The sequence below is a fragment of the Giraffa tippelskirchi genome, chromosome 3 (genome assembly GCF_054371585.1).
Source record: "Giraffa tippelskirchi isolate mGirTip1 chromosome 3, T2T-mGirTip1v1.2.pri, whole genome shotgun sequence".
In the NCBI taxonomy this organism is placed as follows: domain Eukaryota; kingdom Metazoa; phylum Chordata; class Mammalia; order Artiodactyla; family Giraffidae; genus Giraffa; species Giraffa tippelskirchi.
In genome coordinates, this window is record NC_137277.1 from 23,440,985 (window position 1) to 23,461,130 (window position 20,146).

At 52.5% G+C, this 20,146-nt stretch overlaps 1 protein-coding gene across 8 annotated transcripts in view; it reads right to left on the minus strand.

Annotated features, from left to right (window-relative positions):
• The window catches only part of ARHGAP23 (Rho GTPase activating protein 23), an 82,943-nt gene that overhangs the window by 18,368 nt on the left and 44,429 nt on the right, over nucleotides 1-20,146 (minus strand). For all 8 annotated transcript variants that reach the window (XM_081582318.1, XM_081582317.1, XM_081582316.1 and 5 more), the window contains 9 exons: nucleotides 19,822-19,933; nucleotides 19,614-19,671; nucleotides 17,559-17,702; nucleotides 12,060-12,377; nucleotides 10,692-10,753; nucleotides 10,294-10,424; nucleotides 9,632-9,753; nucleotides 7,575-7,730; nucleotides 1,567-1,645 (listed from right to left, as the gene is read on the minus strand). In XM_081582318.1, coding sequence (XP_081438444.1) covers nucleotides 1,567-1,645; nucleotides 7,575-7,730; nucleotides 9,632-9,753; nucleotides 10,294-10,424; nucleotides 10,692-10,753; nucleotides 12,060-12,377; nucleotides 17,559-17,702; nucleotides 19,614-19,671; nucleotides 19,822-19,933 — 1,182 coding nt within the window. The remainder of the gene's footprint in view (nucleotides 1-1,566; nucleotides 1,646-7,574; nucleotides 7,731-9,631; nucleotides 9,754-10,293; nucleotides 10,425-10,691; nucleotides 10,754-12,059; nucleotides 12,378-17,558; nucleotides 17,703-19,613; nucleotides 19,672-19,821; nucleotides 19,934-20,146) is intronic.

Genomic DNA, 20,146 nt, shown 5'->3' on the forward strand with positions numbered 1-20,146 from the left:
AATGAAAACAATAGTATGAGATGCCATTTCCCCTCTGATCAGCAAAACTTTAAAATATTAATAACATCATCCAGTGTGATGGGGATGTGGGAAAGCAAAATATCTTACACCGCTGGTGGGAGTGTGAGCTTGGGTCAGCTCCCCAGCATGCAACTTGACTTTAGCTTTCAAAAATGTTTTCCAGGACTCTGAGCCAGCGAGTCCATGTCTAAGAATCTACCTCTGGGACCCTGGTCCAGGCATGCAGGGACATTGTCAGGGAAAGTCATTGTAACATGTACTGAAATAGCAAAACTGTGAAGACAATCTAAATATCCATCAGTAGGAGAGTGATTGAGCTTCCCAGGTGGCTCAGTGGTAAAGAATCTGCCTGCCAAGCGGGAGACATGAGTTTGACCCCTGGGTCAGAAGATCCCCCGGAGAAGGAAATAGCAACCCACTGCAGAATTCTTGGCTGGGAAATCCCATGGACAGAGGAGCTTGGTGGGCTACAGTCCATGGGGTACCAAACAGTCAGACGCGACACAGCAACTAAACAACAAGGGGAGTGATTAGACAACTTATTGTCTATTCAGGCCGGGAAACACTATGTGGTTGATTTAAAAGGAAAACAAGGTCGAGCTCTTTGTACTGACACGAATGAATCTCAAAATTAACGAGCCTCCTTCTGTTGAGAACCACGCAGGCAGCGGAGCCACTCGCTCACAGGACTCCTGACAACTGGCTGTGTCTGTCTTGTCCCAGCTCATGTCGGTGACAGCAGATTGGGAGCCTGAAGACAGCCATGGCGGGGGTATCTATACTACAGAAACTGGAAAGTTCTATCATCACAGCTTTATTCCTTTCAGAGCCAGCTACCAGCGTGCCACTCAGCTCACCCAACTGCAAGCCCTATGTAGGCATGTGTGTCTTTGTCACACGCCTAAGAGGGAAAAGGAAAGTGAAAGTTGCTCAGTCGTGTCCAACTCTTTGCGACCCAGGCCAGAATACTGGAGTGGGTAGCCTTTCCCTTCTCCAGGAGATCTTCCCAGCCCAGGGATCGAACCCAGGTCTCCCACATTGCAGGTGGATTCTTTACCAGCTGAGTCACAAGGGAAGCCCCGTGTAAGAGGGCCTGGGAGCAAACAGCGCACTGTTAACACGGAGTGCAGCAAACGGCCAAGAGCTGGGCTCTGGGGACAGATGCCTGGGGTCCAATTCTGGCTCTGACACTTACAACCTCTGTGACCTCGGGCAAGTCACTTAACCTCTTTGTGCAGCAGCTCCCTCATCTATGGGGTGGAAATAATAGTACCTACTCATGGAGTTGAAGGGAGTAGTGCCTAGCACACAGCACATGCCCAGGAAGTGTTAGCATAACCTCTGTGGACAGGAAATGGGAAGATGACAGGGACCTCTGTGTTCACTATATTTATATCGGTACCGATGAAGTTTTTTACAAGCACGTGTTTCTTTTGTATTAATCCCCCAAAGTAAAACCACACACTCAATTTAAAAAGCAGTCAGGACGCAGCGTAGACAGGTATTCCCTCCCCTTTCCATCCTCCACGTCTGCCCCCAACTCACCATCGGTGAAAAGAGGCTCAGGTAGCTTTCGGAAGAAGGACTTGAGCAGGCTGCTGATCACGTTGAGGTCTTGCCAGCGCTGGGGAGGGGGCAAAGACATAAGGCTGCAGTCATGCGCTGTCCCGGTGCCCACACCTCCATGCTGGTCCAGCCCTAGAGCCCAGTCCAGCCTGGTTCTGGCCTTCTCTGGGATCTACTGATACCATATCCAGCTCTGCCCAGACCAGGGGTCACTGGGCTAAGAATACCCATTACAGCAGAACAGAGTCCCCAGCTAGGTCCAAGCCCCTTGAGCCCCTAGTCCCAGCGCCCCCTGCTCCAGCCAGCCCAGTGGGCTTGGACATTTGTCTCTCCACAGAAAGGAGACTATACCTTCCCTGGTGCAGGCACTGTGGGGGACAGAAGTGACCAAAACCCACCCCCACATGAACCTGCCCATTGGACCTGCTGATGCCGACTCCTGCTGGTCTAAATCACAAATTCTCAAGCAGGGACGTTGGAACCGTTTGGTTTTCACAACTGGGGCATGCCACTGGCATCGAGTGGACAGAAGCCTGGGATGCTGCTAAACTTCCTCCAGTGCACAAGACAACCTCCCACAAAAAAAGAATTCTTCTGCCTAAAGTGTCAAGGTTGAGAAACTGGGCTAAACAAATGGTTGTTGAACACAAGAATGAAGAACAGCCAGGTCAGTGTCCCTTCTGTGCACCAGGGGGCGCCATCACCCTATGCAAAATCCTCCCCGGATAGGAACTGCTCAGAACAAGGCATGTTCAGAAAGCAACAGAATCCTCCAGCAAAGACACACAACTCAGCAATACAGTACTCATTACAATGGGTCCATAGCTCAATGGTTCTTTCTTCTTAACTGATAGTTAATTGAATGTTCATCAACAAGCCCAAGTGCAACGGGTCGCTACATGACACATCCTCTTTCCTGTCCTACACCCCAGGTCTGCCAAGGACAGATACCACCAGTCCGCAGCTCAAACTTTTGGCCCCTTTCCTACCCCTCCTTCTTCCCTCTCGGGCAGCCAAGTCCTAGAGCTGCTCCCATCCCCATTATCTCCCTGGGACCACTGAGTCCTCCTGACTCCTCCCACAAAATGGATAATTTCTTCCCTAGACATCCCGCTCTGGGCCTCCTTAGTTCACATCCATTGAAGTGAAGTGAAAGGTGCTTAGTTGTATCCAACTCTTTGCGACCTCATGGACTATACAGTCCGTGGAATTCTCCAGGCCAGAATACTGGAGTGGGTAGCCTTTCCCTTCTCCAGGGGATTTTCCCAACCCAGGGATCGAACCAGGGTCTCCCACATTGCAGGCGGATTCTTTACCAGCTGAGCCACCAGGGAAGGCCACATACCCATTAGGCATATGCTAAAGCCCTACTTCTCAAACCCTACTCTCATTTATGCCTCCCCAACTGAAGAACCATCCAAGGCTCCCCATTGTCCATTAGCTCAAGGTCAAAGGCTTTAGTGAAGCCACCAAAAGCCCTCTGTCCTTGGCCCTGGGCCTCACCCTCCCCACTGCCAAGCCCAAGAGGTGGGTCCACTCTCTGTTCTGACACTCAGATCCTTCTCTGGGAAACACAATCTGGTCCCTGATGAGAACCAGCCTTTTCTCTCGTCCACTATTTCACATGTGCTCATATTGTCTCCTAAGCTCCTTCCTACGGGCAGGAAGACTGTCTTATATCTTCACATACAGCTTCAGAGTATGTGACTCATAGGACTTTACTGCCCAAATTCATGGTTTTCTGAAACATCTTTTCCAGCAGAGTCTCTTTGGTCCAGTAAAAAAATCAACATTAAAATAAGCAGACAGAAGGACTTCCCTGGTGATCCAGTGGTAAAGAGTCTGCCTGCCCATTCAGGGGAGAGTAGGTTTGATCCCTGGTCCAGGAGGATTCCACATGACGCGGGGCAATGAAGCCTGTGTGCCATGGCTGCTGAGCCCACGTGCTGCAACTACTGAAGCCAATGCAACTAAAGCCTGAGCTCCCAAGAGTCCTTGCTCCGCAACAAGAGAAGCCACTACAATGAGAAGCCGGCGCACCACAACCAAGAGGGGCCCCTGCTGGCGGCAACTAGAGAAAGCTCACCCAAAGCAACGAAGACCCAGCACAGCCAAAGATAAAATAAATAAAAAGCAGACAGAGCAAAGCAGGTAACTCTAGTTCAAGCAGGGATGCAGGTCCTGACCTGCCCTCAGCCTCCCACAGCACCTCTGGGGAACCTTAGGATTCTGGGAAACACTGGCCCTACTGCAAACTCTTTTTTTAAATGGAAATGTTTATTTGGATATTTCCCCCAGTTTTATTGTGATATAATTGACATTTAACCTGCTGCAAACTCTTTTTTTTTTTTGGCTTAAACAACAGAAATTTCTTTTCTTACAACTCTGGAGGCTGGGAAATCTAAGATCCAGGTGCCGGCCCATTCAGTTTTCCGTGAGGGCTCTCTTCCTCGTTTGCAGGCAGTCACCTTCTTGCTGTATCTTCACGAGGTGGAGAGGGTGAAGACGGGAGCTCTTTGGTGTCTCCTTCCAAAAGGACACTTACCCTATCATACCGCAGCCCTGACTTCATTTCACCATAATTACCTCCCAATAGGCCCAATCCCCAAATACAGTCATGTTGGCAGTTCGGGCTTCGATGTATGAATTTTGGGAGGACATGATTCAGCTCACAGCACAAGAGAAAGGGGAGATGAGAGAGTAGAATTCTGGAGGAAATACCAAAACAGGATTGTGAACACTGGTTAGAGACACTAATGTTTCACTCTATAGCAGAAGAGGACAAACTGTAATGAAAGCACAGAAACATTTTTAGACAGGACAGACGTTTTGGGAGTTTGCATTAGATGGCCTTGATCTCTGGAAGGCTGCACTCTTCCTCCCCAGTCTGCTGTTACGCACCTTTCAGAGTTATTTGACATTTACTTTATATACTCTGTCCAGGACTTCTAGATGTAATCACTAGGAAAAACTGATCAGAGTGTGCTTTTTCTATCTTAACTGAACCAGAGTCCTTCTATGTAATTTTTTTCATGCTTTAAACACATCTTTTCGTGAAAATTGAGATCTAATTGATGTTCAGCATTATATAAGTTTCAGGTGTATAGCATGTGTGTGCCAAGTTGCTTCAGTCATGTCTAACTCTTCGTGACCCCATGGACTGTAGCCCACCAGGCTCCTCTGTCCATGGGATTCTCCAGGCAAGAATACTGGACTGGGTTGCCATGCCCTCCTCCAGCAGATCTTCCCGACCCAGGGATCAAACTTGTGTCTCATGTCTCCTGCATTGGCAGGTGGGTTCTTTACCACTAGTGCCACTGGGAAGCCCCCAGGTATATAGCATGCTATGCTATGCTAAGTCGCTTCAGTCGTGTCCGACTCTGTGCGACCCCATAGACAGCAGCTCACCAGGCTCCGCCGTCCCTAGGATTCTCCAGGCAAGAATACTGGAGTGGGTTGCCATTTCTTTCTCCAGTGCATGAAAGGGAAAAGTGAAAGTGAAGCGGTTCAGTCGTGTCTGACTCTCAGCGACCCCATGGACTGTAGCCTACCAGGCTCCTCCATCCATGGGATTTTCCAGGCAAGAGTACTGGAGTAGGGTGCCATTGCCTTCTCCGCAGGTATGTAGCATAGTGATGCACAATTTTTAAAGGTTATCAGTTCAGTTCAGTTCAGTTGCTCAATCATATCTGACTCTTTGTGACCCCATGAACTGCAGCACTCCAGGCCTCCCTGTCCATCACCAACTCCCAGAGTTTACTCAAACTCATGTCAATTGAGTCGGTGATGCCATCCAACCATCTCATCCTCTGTCGTTCCCTTCTCCTCCTGCCCTCAATCTTTCCGAGCATCAGGGTCTTTTCAAATGAGTCAATTCTTCACATCGAGTTTCAGCTTCAACATCAGCCCTTCCAATGAACACCCAGGACTGATTTCCTTTAGAATGGACTGGTTGCATATCCTTGCAGCCCAAGGGACTCTCAAGAGTCTTCTCCAACACTGCAGTTCAAAAGCATCAATTCTTCAGTGCTCAGCTTTCTTTATAGTCCAACTCTCACATCCATACATGACTACTGGAAAAACCATAGCCTTGACTAGACAGATCTTTGTTGACAAAGTTATGTCTCTGCTTTTTAATATTCTGTCTAGGTTGGTCATAACTTTCCTTCTAAGGAGTAAGTGTCTTTTAATTTCATTGCTGCAATCACCATCTGCAGTGATTCTGGAGCCCAAAAAAATAAAGTCAGCCACTGTTTCCACTGTTTCCCCATCTATCTGCCATGAAGTGGTGGGACTAGATGCCATGATCTTAGTTTTCTGAATGTTGAGCTTTAAGCCAACTTTTTCACTCTCCTCTTTCACGTTCATCAAGAGGCTCTTTAGTTCTTCTTCGCTTTCTGCCATAAAGGTGGTGTCATCTGCATATCTGAGGTTATTGATATTTCTCCCAGCAATCCAGCTTGTGCTTCCTCCAGCCCAGCGTGTCTCATGATGTACTCTGCATATAAGTTAAACAAGCAGGGTGACAATATACAGCCTTGATGTACTCCTTTTCCTATTTGGAACCAGTCTGTTGTTCCATGTCCAGTTCTAACTGTTGTTTCCTGGCCTGCATACAGATTTCTCAAGAGGCAGGTCAGGTGGTCTGGTATTCCCATCTCTTTCAGAATTTTCCACAGTTTATTGTGATCCACACAGTCAAAAGCTTTGGCATAGTCAATTAAGCAGAAATAGATGTTTTTTTGGAACTCTCTTGCTTTTATGATGATCTAGCAGATGTTGGCAATTTGATCTCTCGTTCCTCTGCCTTTTCTAAAACAAGCTTGAATATCTGGAAGTACATGGTTCACGTATTGCTGTAGCCTGGCTTGGAGAATTTTGAGCATTACTTTACTAGCGTGTGAGATGAGTGCAATTGTGCGGTAGTTTGAGCATTCTTTGGCATTGCCTTTCTTTGGGATTGGTTATATTCCACTGTTATTATAACCTGCTTCAAACTCTTAAGTGTCGTTGTCAGATCCCTTCACAGGCTAGTCTTGTCTCATCTGATCAGCCACCGACATTGCTGGCCACTCCAGCAAACTCCATATACTCCCTTTCTTTTAACCAGGGGTCTGCAAACCATGGCCCATAGGTCAAACCCAGCCAATGACCTGTTTTTGTGTGGCCCTTGAGGTAAGAATGGGTTTTGCATTTTTAAAATGTTGTGAAGAAGGGCTTCCCTGGTGGCTCAGTGGTAAAGAATCCACCTGCCAATGCAGGAGTCGCGGGTTTAACCTCTGATCTGGGACGATCCCACGTGCTATGGTGCAAATAAACCCGTGTGCCACAACTATTGAACCTATGCTCTAGAGCCCGAGAGCTGCAACTACTGAAGTCCACGAGTCCTAGAGCCCGTGCGACGCAACAAGAGAAGTTACAGCACTAAGAAGCCCACACACCGCAACTCGAAAGTAGCCCCCACTTGCTGCAACTAAAGAAGAGCCTGGGCAGCGATGAAGACCCAACACAGCCAAAAATAAGTAAATAAATAAACAAATAAACATTGTGAAGATGAAGAAGAAAGAGAACAAGGAGGAGGAGGGTGTACAACAGACCACAGAACCAAAGCCTGGAATACTTGCCATCTGGCCCTTTACAGAGAAGGCATGGTGACTGCCAGCAAGCCTTCAGAGCCACGCCTTTCCCCAGGCCAGCTCCCTGCCTGGAGTGCCCTTTCCTGGCTTTCCCCGGCTTTCATGAACTCTAGTCATCCTCCAGGCCCAAAAACCTGTCACCTGCCAGCCTCTGCCTCAGGGCTCCCAGGCCCTGACCGCATCCACCTGTTAGGCTGCAGCCAGGTGAGGCCCATCCCTGCGGCTGGTCTGCAAAGGCAAGTCCCATCGTGCCCATCTTGGTGCCCTGGCCCAGTGCCGCGCACATCACAGGGTACAATGAACACACCACATTGGCCCCCTTCCATGGACCAACCCCCGAGTCAGACTCACCTCGTCCTGCAGGTTGATGTCCCCGGGGCCACGGTTGAGCTGCTCCTGCAGGCTGGACACCACTGCATTGTTGCCTGGGACTCGGTAAATGCCTGTGGACTCCAGGCCCCGTGCCTCCACGATTCGACAGCATGCAGCCACGATCAAGGGGACACGCTGGAGACACAGGCAGGGAAGGGGTGTTAGGGAGGGTAAGAACAGCATTCTCCGGGAAAGGATACTTGGCAAATGATACGACTGATCAATGAGGGATTAATAGCCAACATACACAAACAGCTCATACAACTCAACATCAAAAATACAAACAACCTGAGAATTCCTAGTGGTTCAGTAGTTAGGACTCCATGCATCCACTGCTGGGGACCCAGGTTTGATTCCTGGTTGGGAAACTAAGATCCTGCAAGCTGCAAGTCACAGCCAAAAACAATACAAGTGACCCAGTTAAAAAATGGGCAGAAGAATTGAACAGACATTTTTCTAAAGAGGAAATGCGAATGGCCAACAGGCACATGAAAATATGCTCAACACCGCCAGTCATCAGGGAAATGCAAATCAAAACCACAGTGAGATATCACCTCAGACCTGTCAGAATGGCTGTCATCAAAAAGACCACAAATAACAAAAGGTGGCAAGGATGAGGAGAAAAGGGAACCCTCGTACACTCTTGGTGGGAGTGTAAATTGATGCAGCCATTGTGGAAAACAGCATGGAGATTTCTCAAAAAACTAAAACTAGAGTTACTATATGATCCAGTGCTGAAGAATTGATGCTTTTGAACTGTGGTGTTGGAGAAGACTCTTGAGAGTCCCTTGGACTGCAAGGACATCCAACCAATCCATCCTAAAGGAGATCAGCCCTGGGTGTTCATTGGAAGGACTGATGCTGAAGCTGAAACTTCAATACTTTGGCCACTTAATGCGAAGAACTGACTCATTTGAAAAGACCCTGATGCTGGGAAAGGTTGAAGGCAGGAGGAGAAGGGGACAACAGAGGATGAGATGGTTGGATGGCATCACCGACTCAATGGACATGAGTTTGAGTAAACTCTGGGAGTTGGTGATGGACAGGGAGGCCTGGCATGCTGCAGTCCATGGGGTCGCAAAGAGTTGGACACAACTGAGCGACTGAACTGAACTGAACTGACTGATGACTCACCAATTCTGCTCCTGGATATATATCCGGGAAAAAAAAACCCACTAATTTGAAAAGATACATGCACCCCAATGTTCATAGTGGCATTATTTAAAACTGCCAAGATATGGTACATGTATACAATGTAATACTACACAGTCATAAAAAAGAACAAAATTTTGTCATTTGCAGCAACATGGATGGACGTGGAAAGCATTATGCTCTGTGAAATCAGTCACACAGAGAAAGGCAAATACTGTATATCACTTATATGTGGAATCTAAAAAGTAAAATAGTGAATATAACAACAACAGAAAAAAGCAGACTCAGAGATGCAGAGAACAAAGTAGTGGTTATCAGTAGGGAGAGGGAAGCGGGCAGGGGCAAGACAGGGGTAGGGGATTCGAGGTACAAACTACTGGGTGTAAAATAAGCTACAAGGATATATTATACAACACAAGGAGTATAGCCAATATTCCATAATAATGATAAATGGAGTATAACCTTAAAAAATTGTGAATCACTACATTGTACACCTATAACTTACATAATATTGTACAACAACTATACTTCAATGAAATACAATTTTAAAAAGAACAGTATTCTCCACCAGTGGGCTGGAGGTGGGGAGGACAAGATGGGAGCAGAGAAAGGCCAGAATCCCATGGAGGGTGGTTACTAAAGGCTCTCGCTGCCTCCAGTCTGGGAGCCAGAAATCACACCAAAGCCTTGCCATGGTCTGGGAAGGAGCACCAGCTGGGAATCAGGGACTCTGACTCAGCTCTGTGCTCCTTCCCTGGGTGGCTTCCCCAGCTGTGTCCATAAGACGAGGAGGAGAGCTGGTGCCAAGGTTCCTGGCAGCTCTGATCCTCTGTGCCTTAGTCGCTCCACTTCCCTGCTTGCCCTGGAGTGTGGCAGGAACCCACCTGGTTCTCCGTGGCTGGCTGGCACTCCTCCAGTCGGACCCCAAATGCCCTGGGGGCTGCCTTCTTGTTCTTCTTGATGATGTTGATGCCCCAGGGGGTTTTGGGGGTGGAGACGCTGTCATCTGGGGTTGGAGGAGGCAGAGAGAGCCAGGGTGAGCTAGGGGCCCAGGGAGGGGCAGCAACCACACTTGGTCACAGACACTTGTGCATCACATTCACACACTGGACGTAAAGGGACTTCTTCAGAAAGGCAACCAAGATGCTGAGGGCTGATGGGAAATTATACTGTCCCAACAGAGAAGGCCAAAGTCATGAGGGTGTTTACCCTGGGGAAGAGAGGCCTCAGAGTAATAAGGGGACTTCTGTATGGGCTCAGGGGCTGCCAACAAGGTGGGCGCCATAAATTCTGGTACAACCAAAGAAAGAACTTTCTAATGGTCAAAGGTGTGTGAAGATGGAAAAGGCTGCCTCCTGCTCCTGAAAGACACAAGCAGGACCACCCAGCTGGGATGTCCTGTAGGGAGATCAGGCTCCAGGCCTTTCCACCTCTGAGACCCTCAGACCCCCAGACCCTCACAGGCATACACACATGGGCAGATACATGAGGATAACCACGGCACACACCCACATGCATACCACCCCCTTAGCAGCCACCTTCCTACCCTTGCTCCCTGCAGGCTGGTCCTGAGTTCTGAAGCCACGTGCCGTACTCTGTTTGAGGAACTCAGACTTGAGTCCCCCCAGGCCACGAGAGCCTTTGGGGGAAGAATCAGCTTTGGGCCCAGAGCTATGGCTGTGTAGGAAGAGGGAAGAGGTCTTCACTGGGGTGGCCCAGCATGCCACCTGCCCTGGCCTCCCACCTCTTCAGACCTCTCCTCTACCCCCAAGCCCATTCTGCCCATGCCCTTCTGGGGACTGGAGGCCTCAATGCCCCTCTGCCCTCCCTGCTCCCAAGAGAGGGCAATTCGGGGGCTGCCCTCAGGTCTGGAGGTGGGCCAGGAGAATGACCTCTGCCCGGGGTGTCCCCCACCCCGTGGCCAGGACAAGGACTGGGCCTTACCTCACTTTGCGATAATCATTAAGCTTCTTGCTGATCAGAGCTTGGTTGGCACAGCCGGGGTCCTGGAGGAGGGAAAGAGAAAGCAGATCCCATCAGTGCCCATGGCCAAACCACCAGGACTTCTCCCTGGCCCCTGCCTCGGCTTTGCCTCCCTTCTCCTCCATCTGCCAGCTGGAGGGTAGAGACCCCAGAGCGAGAAAGACCAGGGCCGGATTCCCGAGCAACCCCTCACCAGCTATGTGACCTTGGGCAATGCACTTAACCTTTCTGAGCCTCAGTCTCCTCCTTGGAGAGATAATATGGCAACCTCAGGGTTGGGGTACAGAATTATGCATGTGGCATTCATCACAGTTCTGGCAAGGCACAGCCCAGGAGCCCCAGGAGGGGCAGCTGTTGCAATAATGCAGGTGACTTGGGACCCTCAGCTCATGCCCTTTTGGGGACAGCCCAGCCAGTCCCTGCAGAGAAGGGCCCCAAATTTCAGGTGCTTTTTTCCCTGCATCAAGGACAGACAATGTCCTGGGGCAGCAGAGCCTGGATCAGTGAGATGGTGTGTCCTCAGTGGACACTAGGACCCCCTCCTGTGGCCAGAACAGATGAATGTCTGGACCAGGGCCCAAGTCCACCATCCTCTTGGCAGAGACCAGCCTCCAGCCCAGGACTCCTACATAATTGCAGGTGTGCAGAGGCACCTTTGTGCAGGCACCTGGCAGCTGGAGTGAGTGGAGGCAGATACCGCAGCGCAGGCCCCTGGCATGCAGTGGCACCGTGGAGGGGGCGCCATTTAAAACTTCTCCTGGATTCCCTGCCAAAGCCCTTGGCTCAGCCCCTGCTGCCTGCTGCCAAAGGCCAATCCCCTTGGCCTCCTCCCAAGGTCAATGTGTTTTTGCCCCTGCAGAAAGGCCAGCCCTGGCAGGGCGGTCCCCCACAGCTCTGGCCCAGGGGGACCTCTTTCTGTAATACATTTCACAGGAGACCCCCTGCTTCCCAAAGCTCCACCCAGAGGCTGAGGTTTGGCCTGGACCTGACTTCACTGTGCCAGAGCCTGCCCAAGGCAGTCATAACAACGATGATAATAATAATAATTACTGTCACTCTGACAGCTATTATTGTTACTGCCAGTCGTGGAACACTAAGGACGCCAGGCCCATTAAGGACGCCAGGCCCTCTGTGAGCCACTGTCCCATGCATTGTCTCTTCACACCAAACTCTGGGCAGGCAGAGTTGCCAGGTATACTCCTGTTGGCCCACTTTATGCAAGAGGGGACTGAGGCTCCGAGCGGTGAAGAGGGGAGCCCGGCCGGTGAGAGGGGCTCTGGGGCCTGCCCTGCCCTCCCTGGCCCGCCTGGGGCCGAGCCGGGCCCTCACCTCGCCCTCGGCCCTGCTGTTCTCTCGGATCGCTCTGATCCAGCCCAGCATGTCATCCCGGTCCTCAGCCTGAAAGAGATATTCACAGAAGTCAGCGGTGGTCAGCCGGAACACGTGCCTCCTCTTGGTCTCGCTGTAGGAGATGTCCACCAGGCAGGAGCCGATGCAGACGGGCGCCGCCTCGTCCTCACCTGCGACGGCCGCCGCCGCCCCCGCCGCCGCCGGCCCGGGCTCCCGCCGCTCCTTGCTCAGCGAGAGCGAGCGCGCCCGCAGCGCGGCGTACACCCGCTTCCACTGGCGCAGGCCGCCGCCCGCTTTCTGCAGGGAGACACGGGGAGGGGGAGAGAGGGGAAGGGGGCGAGGTGAGAGGCTGGGCCTGCCCTCCCCGCCCCCAGAGCCCGAGGGGGCCCTAGAAGCTGCAGACAGCGGACAGCGGTGGGCACCCCACCCCACTGCCCGCCGGAGCCCCCTGCTCTGCGCCACTCCCGCCGGCACCTGGGGCGGCCTCCTGCCCGCAGTCTCCCACCTCTCTCAGCCCCGCAGCGGCCTGGACACCCCTACCCATCGTTCTCAGTGGCCCCAGAGGGTCCCCAACCTTCTCTTCAAGTGCTAGCATCCACGCTCCGGCGGCATCGGCAATGCCCCCAGAAAACCGGCAGGGGGCTCCAGAGGGCAATGCCCCCAGAAAACCGGCAGGGGGCTCCAGAGGGCAATCAGGCCCCCCACCAAGCAGGACCCACCTTCCATACAATCCTCCTAAAGCCTTTCCCGGTCCACATTCTGTTCCCCTTCGCGGGCAAAGATAGTCAGAAGCTAACAACCACGCTTGATCTCCCTGCTTCTCTGCCTCTGACGCAAGACTCCACTCCGTCTCCCCTTCCTGGGAAGCTGCCTACCAGGCTACCTGGGCCCAGTGTTGCCAAAGCTTGTGGCAGCGCCCAGGCCCTTCTCAGCCCTTTGCTTAGTCTCTTGGTGGTATAGGACCCAGCCAGCAGTCAGTCACTCCTTCCCTCTCCAAAGTCTCTCTTGGCATCCAGGATCCTACAGTTTCTGGTTTCCCTCCTAATTTCACCGACTCCTTTTCTACCCCTCCACCCATCAACCAACATCCTCTACACCAGCAGTTCTCAACCAGGAGATGTTTGTCTGGAGATATTTTCAGTTGTCACACCTGTCACACCTAGTGGGCAGAGGCAGGCCGAGGATGCTGCTAAACATGCTGATGCCAGGCCAACCCCACAGCAAGGAGTCATCTGGCCCAAAATGCCAACAATGCTGAGCTGAGAGTCCCTGCCCTAAAGGAGGGGGAGCTCCAGAACTTTGTCCTGGGCCCCCACCCCCTGCACACCTCCCCCATGACACCATCCGCGCCCGTTTTTCAAAATCTTGTCTGTCTGCTGATGCTTATGCCCAGACATAGCCCTGGCCCAGCATCTCCCCGGAGCCGCGCTCCAGTACCTCCCACTGTCTGCTCAGTGTTTCCACCTGCGTGTCCCACAGGCACTGCAGATGCTGCTTGCTCACTATGGAGCACTTGATTTTTACTGTTCCCCTTCCATCCATCTGTTCCAGCTCAGTAAATCCACCCAGTCGTCTGTCCAGAAACCTGGGAATTGCTCTTGACTCCTCCTTGTTCCTCAACCTTGACTGCAACCCATCAGGAAATCACAACTGTTCTGCTTCCAAAATATCACCTCTCTCCATCTTTCCTGCCACCACCAACAACGCCTCTTGCCTGGACCACTGCATGAACCTTCCCAGCCTCCACTCTCCCTCCTGCAACCCACTCTGCATGCAGCAGCTACAGCGATCATTTGAAAATATAGACGAGGTCCTGGCTGCCCCTGCTTGGTTCCCATCATGGCTTCCCATCGCTGCTGGAATCAAATCTAAGGTCTTTTGTGATCAGGTCCCTGTTTCTCCTAACCCATCCCTCTTTCTTTCCCATGATGCTGAGCCACAGGGGCCTTTTCTAGTGAACAAGCCAAGACTTTTCTTTCTCCAGATCTTTGCACATGCTCTTCCTTCTGCCCAGAGCCCCTAGTCTTTCTTCTTCATGTGGTTGCCTCCTTCTCACCCTTACGGTCTAAGCTCAAGTGTTACCAACATCACCTCCTCAGCAAAACCACCTCTAAGCATTTCTCCCCTAATGGCAGCTCCTCCTTCCTCCCCACTTAAAAAGTCACATCACTCTGTTCATCTTCTCTGAGTGCCCACCGCAGCCTCAGATTACTGGCTAAGGGCAGCTTTCTCCATATCGGGAAAGCTCGGAAAAGCTCCTGAGCCAGCGAGCTTGTCTGCCCTCTCGCCTCCACACTCCAGAGCCTAGAGCCATGCTGGCACAGGGGAAGTGCTCATCGATATTTACTGAGTAAATGAATTAGTCGTTCTTGGAACGACACCCTGCAGGCTGGGGCTCCATCTCCCCCATTAGATTGAGGGCACTTTCCTCTGGCTCACAGCCTACCTACAACTCTTCAGCCAGCATGAGCCTCTGTCCTCAGAACAAACTAGATGAGGAGACTTCATGGCTGGCAGGTGAACACAGCCACGTCTGGCCATGAACCCTGCCCATCATCCCATACCTACTGGACCCAGGCAGGGATGTTCACAGCAGGAAACAGCAGGGCCCTCCAAGAGAAGTTTAGTGTCAGAGTGAGATGGTGACAAGGAGCCCCTTTGGGACTAAACCAGTTAGGTGACCTTGGATAAGCCAGGCCCCCTGCCCCTAGCATCAGTATGCCATATTAGAAAAATAAGAGGTGACTCAGCTGGGTCACCAGCTGTGACCCAGCTCCAAGGTCACATCCAGCTCCAATGCTGGGTCTGGCTGCAGGGTTGTGTCACACCCACCCATCTCGTCCTCTGACCGATAGTCAGTGGCCTCCGAAAGAGGCTGGGAGCTAGGAGCTGAGGGGAGGCTGGACTTGGCTGGAGCAGACAACATCTGGATGGCAATCCAGATCCTGGACAGACTGAAGGGCCCGGGAGGGGCCAGGTCCTTTCTTTGCTGAGGAGATCCTGCGGCTGGGCTGCCAGAGGCCTCCCAGAGCGGGGGGCAGCCCACTGGCAGGCAGGAGTCAGCAGCTATCACCTCAAGCCTTGGGCTGGACCGTTTGTCCACACCGGCCTACTCCTCCCAAGGCCCAGCCGTCTCTTGCTTTCTCCCTCAGTGTTCCTGCGCCTGTGGCTGCAGACACTCGTGTCCTCTCTGATGGACAAGCGCCCTCTCCAGGTGGACCTCCCTCCTGATGCCACACCCTCGGAGCCTCTGTCACCAGGACACCTCCACCGGGGATGCCCCAGGGCCCTCGGACGCCACAGGCCCCCAAAGAACCTCTTGGCTTCCTCTCCCCAAACCTGCCCCTCCAGCTGGGGGAAGGGTCCCCCCATTCACTGACCCTCCAGCCCAAGCTGGGACCCCAGGAACCAACACTGCCTCCTCCACCCTCCCTCACCTCCCAGTCTGCAGCCCGCCCAGCTTTCCTTCCCCCTCGCACCTCTCTAAATTGTCCCCTCTCCTCTGCCCCGCTCCCCTCGCTCACCTGGACAACAGCAATGGCCTTGTCTCCACCTGTCACAGATGCAACACTTACCTCCTGGGCTCACATCTCCATCCCACCCCCTCACCTGCAAAGGCTTACCCCATGGGATGGGCCTGAGAGCGGGCAGGCACCCAACTCCACACCTGGCTTCCATCTCTCGTCCTGGCTCCCAGCTGCCCAGCACCCCCTGCCACCTTTCCCCTAGGCTGCCCAAGAGGGCGTCTGCCCTGTCAGATCACACATTTCCTGCTTCATGGATCCCCAGACACCCTTCATGGCTTTCCAGACACCCCCTCCCATCCCGCTGAGGTCAGGGTCATAGGTTACTACGTGCTGCTCCCGAGCCCCCCATCACAGCAGTCGAGCACTGTGCTTTCTCTGCCCAGCATGAACCCCAGCAGGGCAGGAATGGCCTGGCTCCTTCATCCCTGAATCTGCAGAACCTCAGCAGAAAATTGGAGCCGAGCAGGTTGTCCAGCATCATGAACAGGCCAGACAAGGGCACGGAGGAGTGCCGGCCCTGCCTCAACTACACTCTCACTTCACTTTCACACGGGCCCTTGGAGTAGAATAACACTGTCCCCATCTCACAGATCAGAAAAGTGAGACTCGGACATTAAGGGGGTTACCAGCTGCCTTGTGCCTGATAAGTGGCTGGGCAGGAATTCCAAGTCTGTTGTCTGACTTCAAAGCTTAAGTTCCTGCCAGGTACAAGATCCCCTAGAAGGCAGGATGGAAAATTCAAACAATAGCAATAAGCAAAAGAGCAGCTCCCGAGGGCCAGGAACCCGGGTAAACTCTTGCTTAGATCATCTCATTTAATCTTCAGCAAAGATGCGCGATCTGTGGATTAGCATTCGCTCCATTTACAGACTAGGAAACGGTCATAGGTCAGCGAGCCGCCTGAGCTTCACCAGCAACTCGTAGCACAGTTAAGAGCCAAGCCCAGGTTCACATTAACCGCTCTGCTCCGCTCTGCCAGTGCTGCTGGCGGGCACAGCAGTGGGGTGGCTCCTCCTCCTGCTTCTGTGCTCCATGGTGCTGCCTAGAGCCAGGGTTCATACTCCATAGATCCAGGGGCCCTGCCTTCGTCCCTTGGGATCCTGCTTGTTGCCCCGCCCACGCCCAAGCCCCCTTCATCTCTCACCTGGATCTCCATAGCAGCCCTTACCTGGCCTTCTTGCCTCCCTTTGACCCTGTCTAATTCACTCCCCCTAGAAGCCCAGTGGAAGAGGCCCCAGGGGCTTTTAGTTGTCCCTTGTTGTTCAGTCGCTAAGTCATGTCCTATTCTTTGAGACCCCATGAACTACAGCCCTTAGTATAAATACTTCCCTGGCGGCTCAGATGGTAAAGAGCCCGCTTGCAATGCAGGAGACCTGGGTTTGATCCCTGGGTAGGGAAGATCCCCTGGAGAAGGGAATGGCAACCCTCTCTAGTATCCTTACCTGGAGAATCCCATGGACAAAGGAACCTGGCAGGCTACAGTCCATGGAGTCTCAAAGAGTCAGACACAACTGAGCAACTAACACTTTTCAGGATAAAAACTAAAACCTCTGATGGCCTTGAAAAGGCTGACCTCTGCTTTATTCTGGGGTTCCAGCTCCCCTAAAACAATCACCCTGGCCTTGCTCTCTCATTTTCCATGAGCCCCAGTGGCCATTCTGGGGGTGATCTGCCAACCAAGGATCAACCATGGGATAGTATTGTCAGAATTCCAAGCACAACTTGATCAGACCCACCCACAGCAAAGACCGTCTCTCTGATTAACTCTTTTTCATGAGTTCTTTAGGACCCCTGGGAAGTTCTTCCTGGCCTCTAACCTCTACTTCTCATGCAGCAGTCTTAGCTGGCTCTCTTTAGCTCCAGAGGCAGTGGGGTGGGTGTAGGAAAAACTGGAGAGTTCTGCTGGAGCCAGCTTCCATCCACCTCCAGCTCATTCCTCCAGCCATCTTACCTTCCCTTTCTTGGTGAGGACCTGCTTATAATACAACCAGCCTTCTCTCTTGATGTCGCTGAAGGTGGCATCTGAGAGGTCAGAGGTTGAATGTCGCTTGGAAGGAGCGTCAGCATCTTCGGAAGTGCCCCAGCTATCCAAGGACTGCAGAGAGACGACAGAGAGCAATTTAGGGTGGCTCCCACAGTACCAGCATCTCAGAAACCCCGTGGGCCACTTGCAGCCCCACGGGCCTGGTGTGTGCTACACTCCTCTGTGCTGTGTGGTCTCAGAGGCCTTGCTTGCCCTCTCTGATCCATCTGTGTTGATGTCATGAGACGTATGTGATGGGGAAGCCAAAAAGGAGGAAAGGCTATGTGACCTGCAGGCCACATGCCTCACCACACTTAACTTTACAGACTTGAAGGAATTAAGGCAACAGGGGAAGTGATTGTGTCCACATGAAGTTACATAAACAGGGGAAGTAGGAACATCAACAAAGACTGAGTTAGTGGAGCAGGTGGTCATGCCCACAAGGAGTTAACAGAGGAAGTGACAGTGTCAGCAGGACTCCAGCAATAGCAGTGACAGCTTAAGGGAGGGTTAAGTAAGCAGAGGAAGTGATAAGGAGGAAGCCAGGTGACAGAATCATCAAGGTGTTAATGAAATCAAGATGCCAGGAATTCCCTGGTGGTTCAGTGGTTAGGACTACTCGCTTTCATTGCTGAGGGTGCAGGTTCAACTAAGATCCTACTAAGCCACAGGGTGTGGCCAAGAAGAAGAAAACAGAAATCAAGATGCCTTTTCCAGCCCATCTATAATCAAAAAGATTTAAGCCTGGACTTCCCTAGTGGTCCAGTGGTTAAGAATCTGCCTGCCCTGTATAACACAGGGAGCCCTGCCCGGTGGTCTGACAACCTTAGAGGGGTGGGATGGGGTGGTGGGTGGGAGAGAGGCTCAAGAGGGAGGGAATATATATACATATACATAGTTACGACTGATTTGCGTTGTTGTATGGCTGAAAACAACACAACGTTGTAAATTAAATTAAAAATAAAAAAAGAATCTGCCTGCCAATGCAGGGACATGGGTTCAATCCCTGGTCCGGGAAGATTCCACGTGCCGGGGGGGCGATTAAACCTGTGCGCCACAACTACTGAAGCCCGAGTTCTCTGCAGCCCAAGCTCCACCACAACAGAAGCCACTGCAATGAGAAGCCTGTGCACCACAACAAGGAGAAGCCCCTGCTCACAACTAGAGAAAGCCCTCACACAGCAAAAAAAGACCCAGAGCTGCCAAAAATAAATAAATACAATTTTTAAAAATATTAAAAAAAAAAACAAAACACTTAAGGTCATTTCAGAACTGATCCTGTGTCTCCCAAGGTCCGAGGCTGGAAACTTTGGCCTCTCCATCGCTCTCAACCTTGTGTCCCCAACCCCCTTTCCAGGGTGTTTGCTGTCCCCTGAAGACACCACACAAATGCTGACCCAGTGCCTCCCACTGTGGGCACTGTGTTAGATACCCAGTAGGGTCAAACAGTGAATAAGACAAATGAAACCTCTGCCCTCATGGAGCTTACATTCTAGCTGGGGAGACAGGCAAGAAAGGAGATGGGTGCATAAAGTGCTTAACAGAAGTGCTCAGAGGAAAGCACAGCAGTGGAGGGAGGCAAGAAAGTCAGGGCTAGGCTGAAATCTGACAGAAGGCCTAAAAATTATCTAGAGAAAAAAATATATCTAGAGAAAGTGAAAAAGTCAGTCCTGCGGCTATGGAGGTGGGCATGGAAAGAACCTTCTAGATGAGAGGTGGGGGGTTGGCAGGACAGTGCAAAGGCCTTGTGGGGGGGCTCACAGTGTCTTTAGGGGATGACAGAGCCCCCAGAGAGGGTGGGTCTCGTGGCTGGCACAAAGTGAGTGTGGGGAGAGTCAAGGTAGGAAGGAGACAGGAACCCGGGTGACCCATTTGGCCAGGGCCTGGCCAGGCCAGGCCCTGCTGCCAAGGCTAAGCTCCAGAGCTGACGGGTGGGACACCCCAGCCCTCCAACACCCTCACCAGCACACACGTGCCACTCACCCCATCAGTGAAGAAGCTTCGAAGCATCCGCAGGCTGGGCACGCGGTTCGGCAGGCGCCTAGGGGGTGAGGATCAAGGATGAGGGGTATGGAAGGCACCGCTTGGACCTCCCACAAGCCCCAAGGCTCAAAGGTCCTGCAGGAGGAAGCCTGCTACTCCACGTGTAGAAGACCCCAGGGCCGAGAGTCCTGCCACAACCAGTCCTCACCGCAGAGCCCGGCCCTCGTCCCGGAAGGTGTTGAGCCCATCGTCGCAGGACTTGGAGCGCTCGGTAGTGATGGCCAACAAGTAGGAAGAACGGCGGCCGGCCTTGATGCTGCCTGCAAAGCCGCCCAGAAGGGCCTTGGATCAGCAGGGCAGTGGAGGGGGCTTACCTGGAGCCTTCCCATCCGGGCAGGGCCCGGGGACCTGGTCCCCAGGGGACCCCGGGAGGAGCAGAAGCCAAGTGGGGGAGACCAGCCATCAGGCAGCAGGCCCAACAGGGACCAGTGGGACCAGGCAGCAAGGGAGCAGCTGGGGCTGGGGTTGCGGGA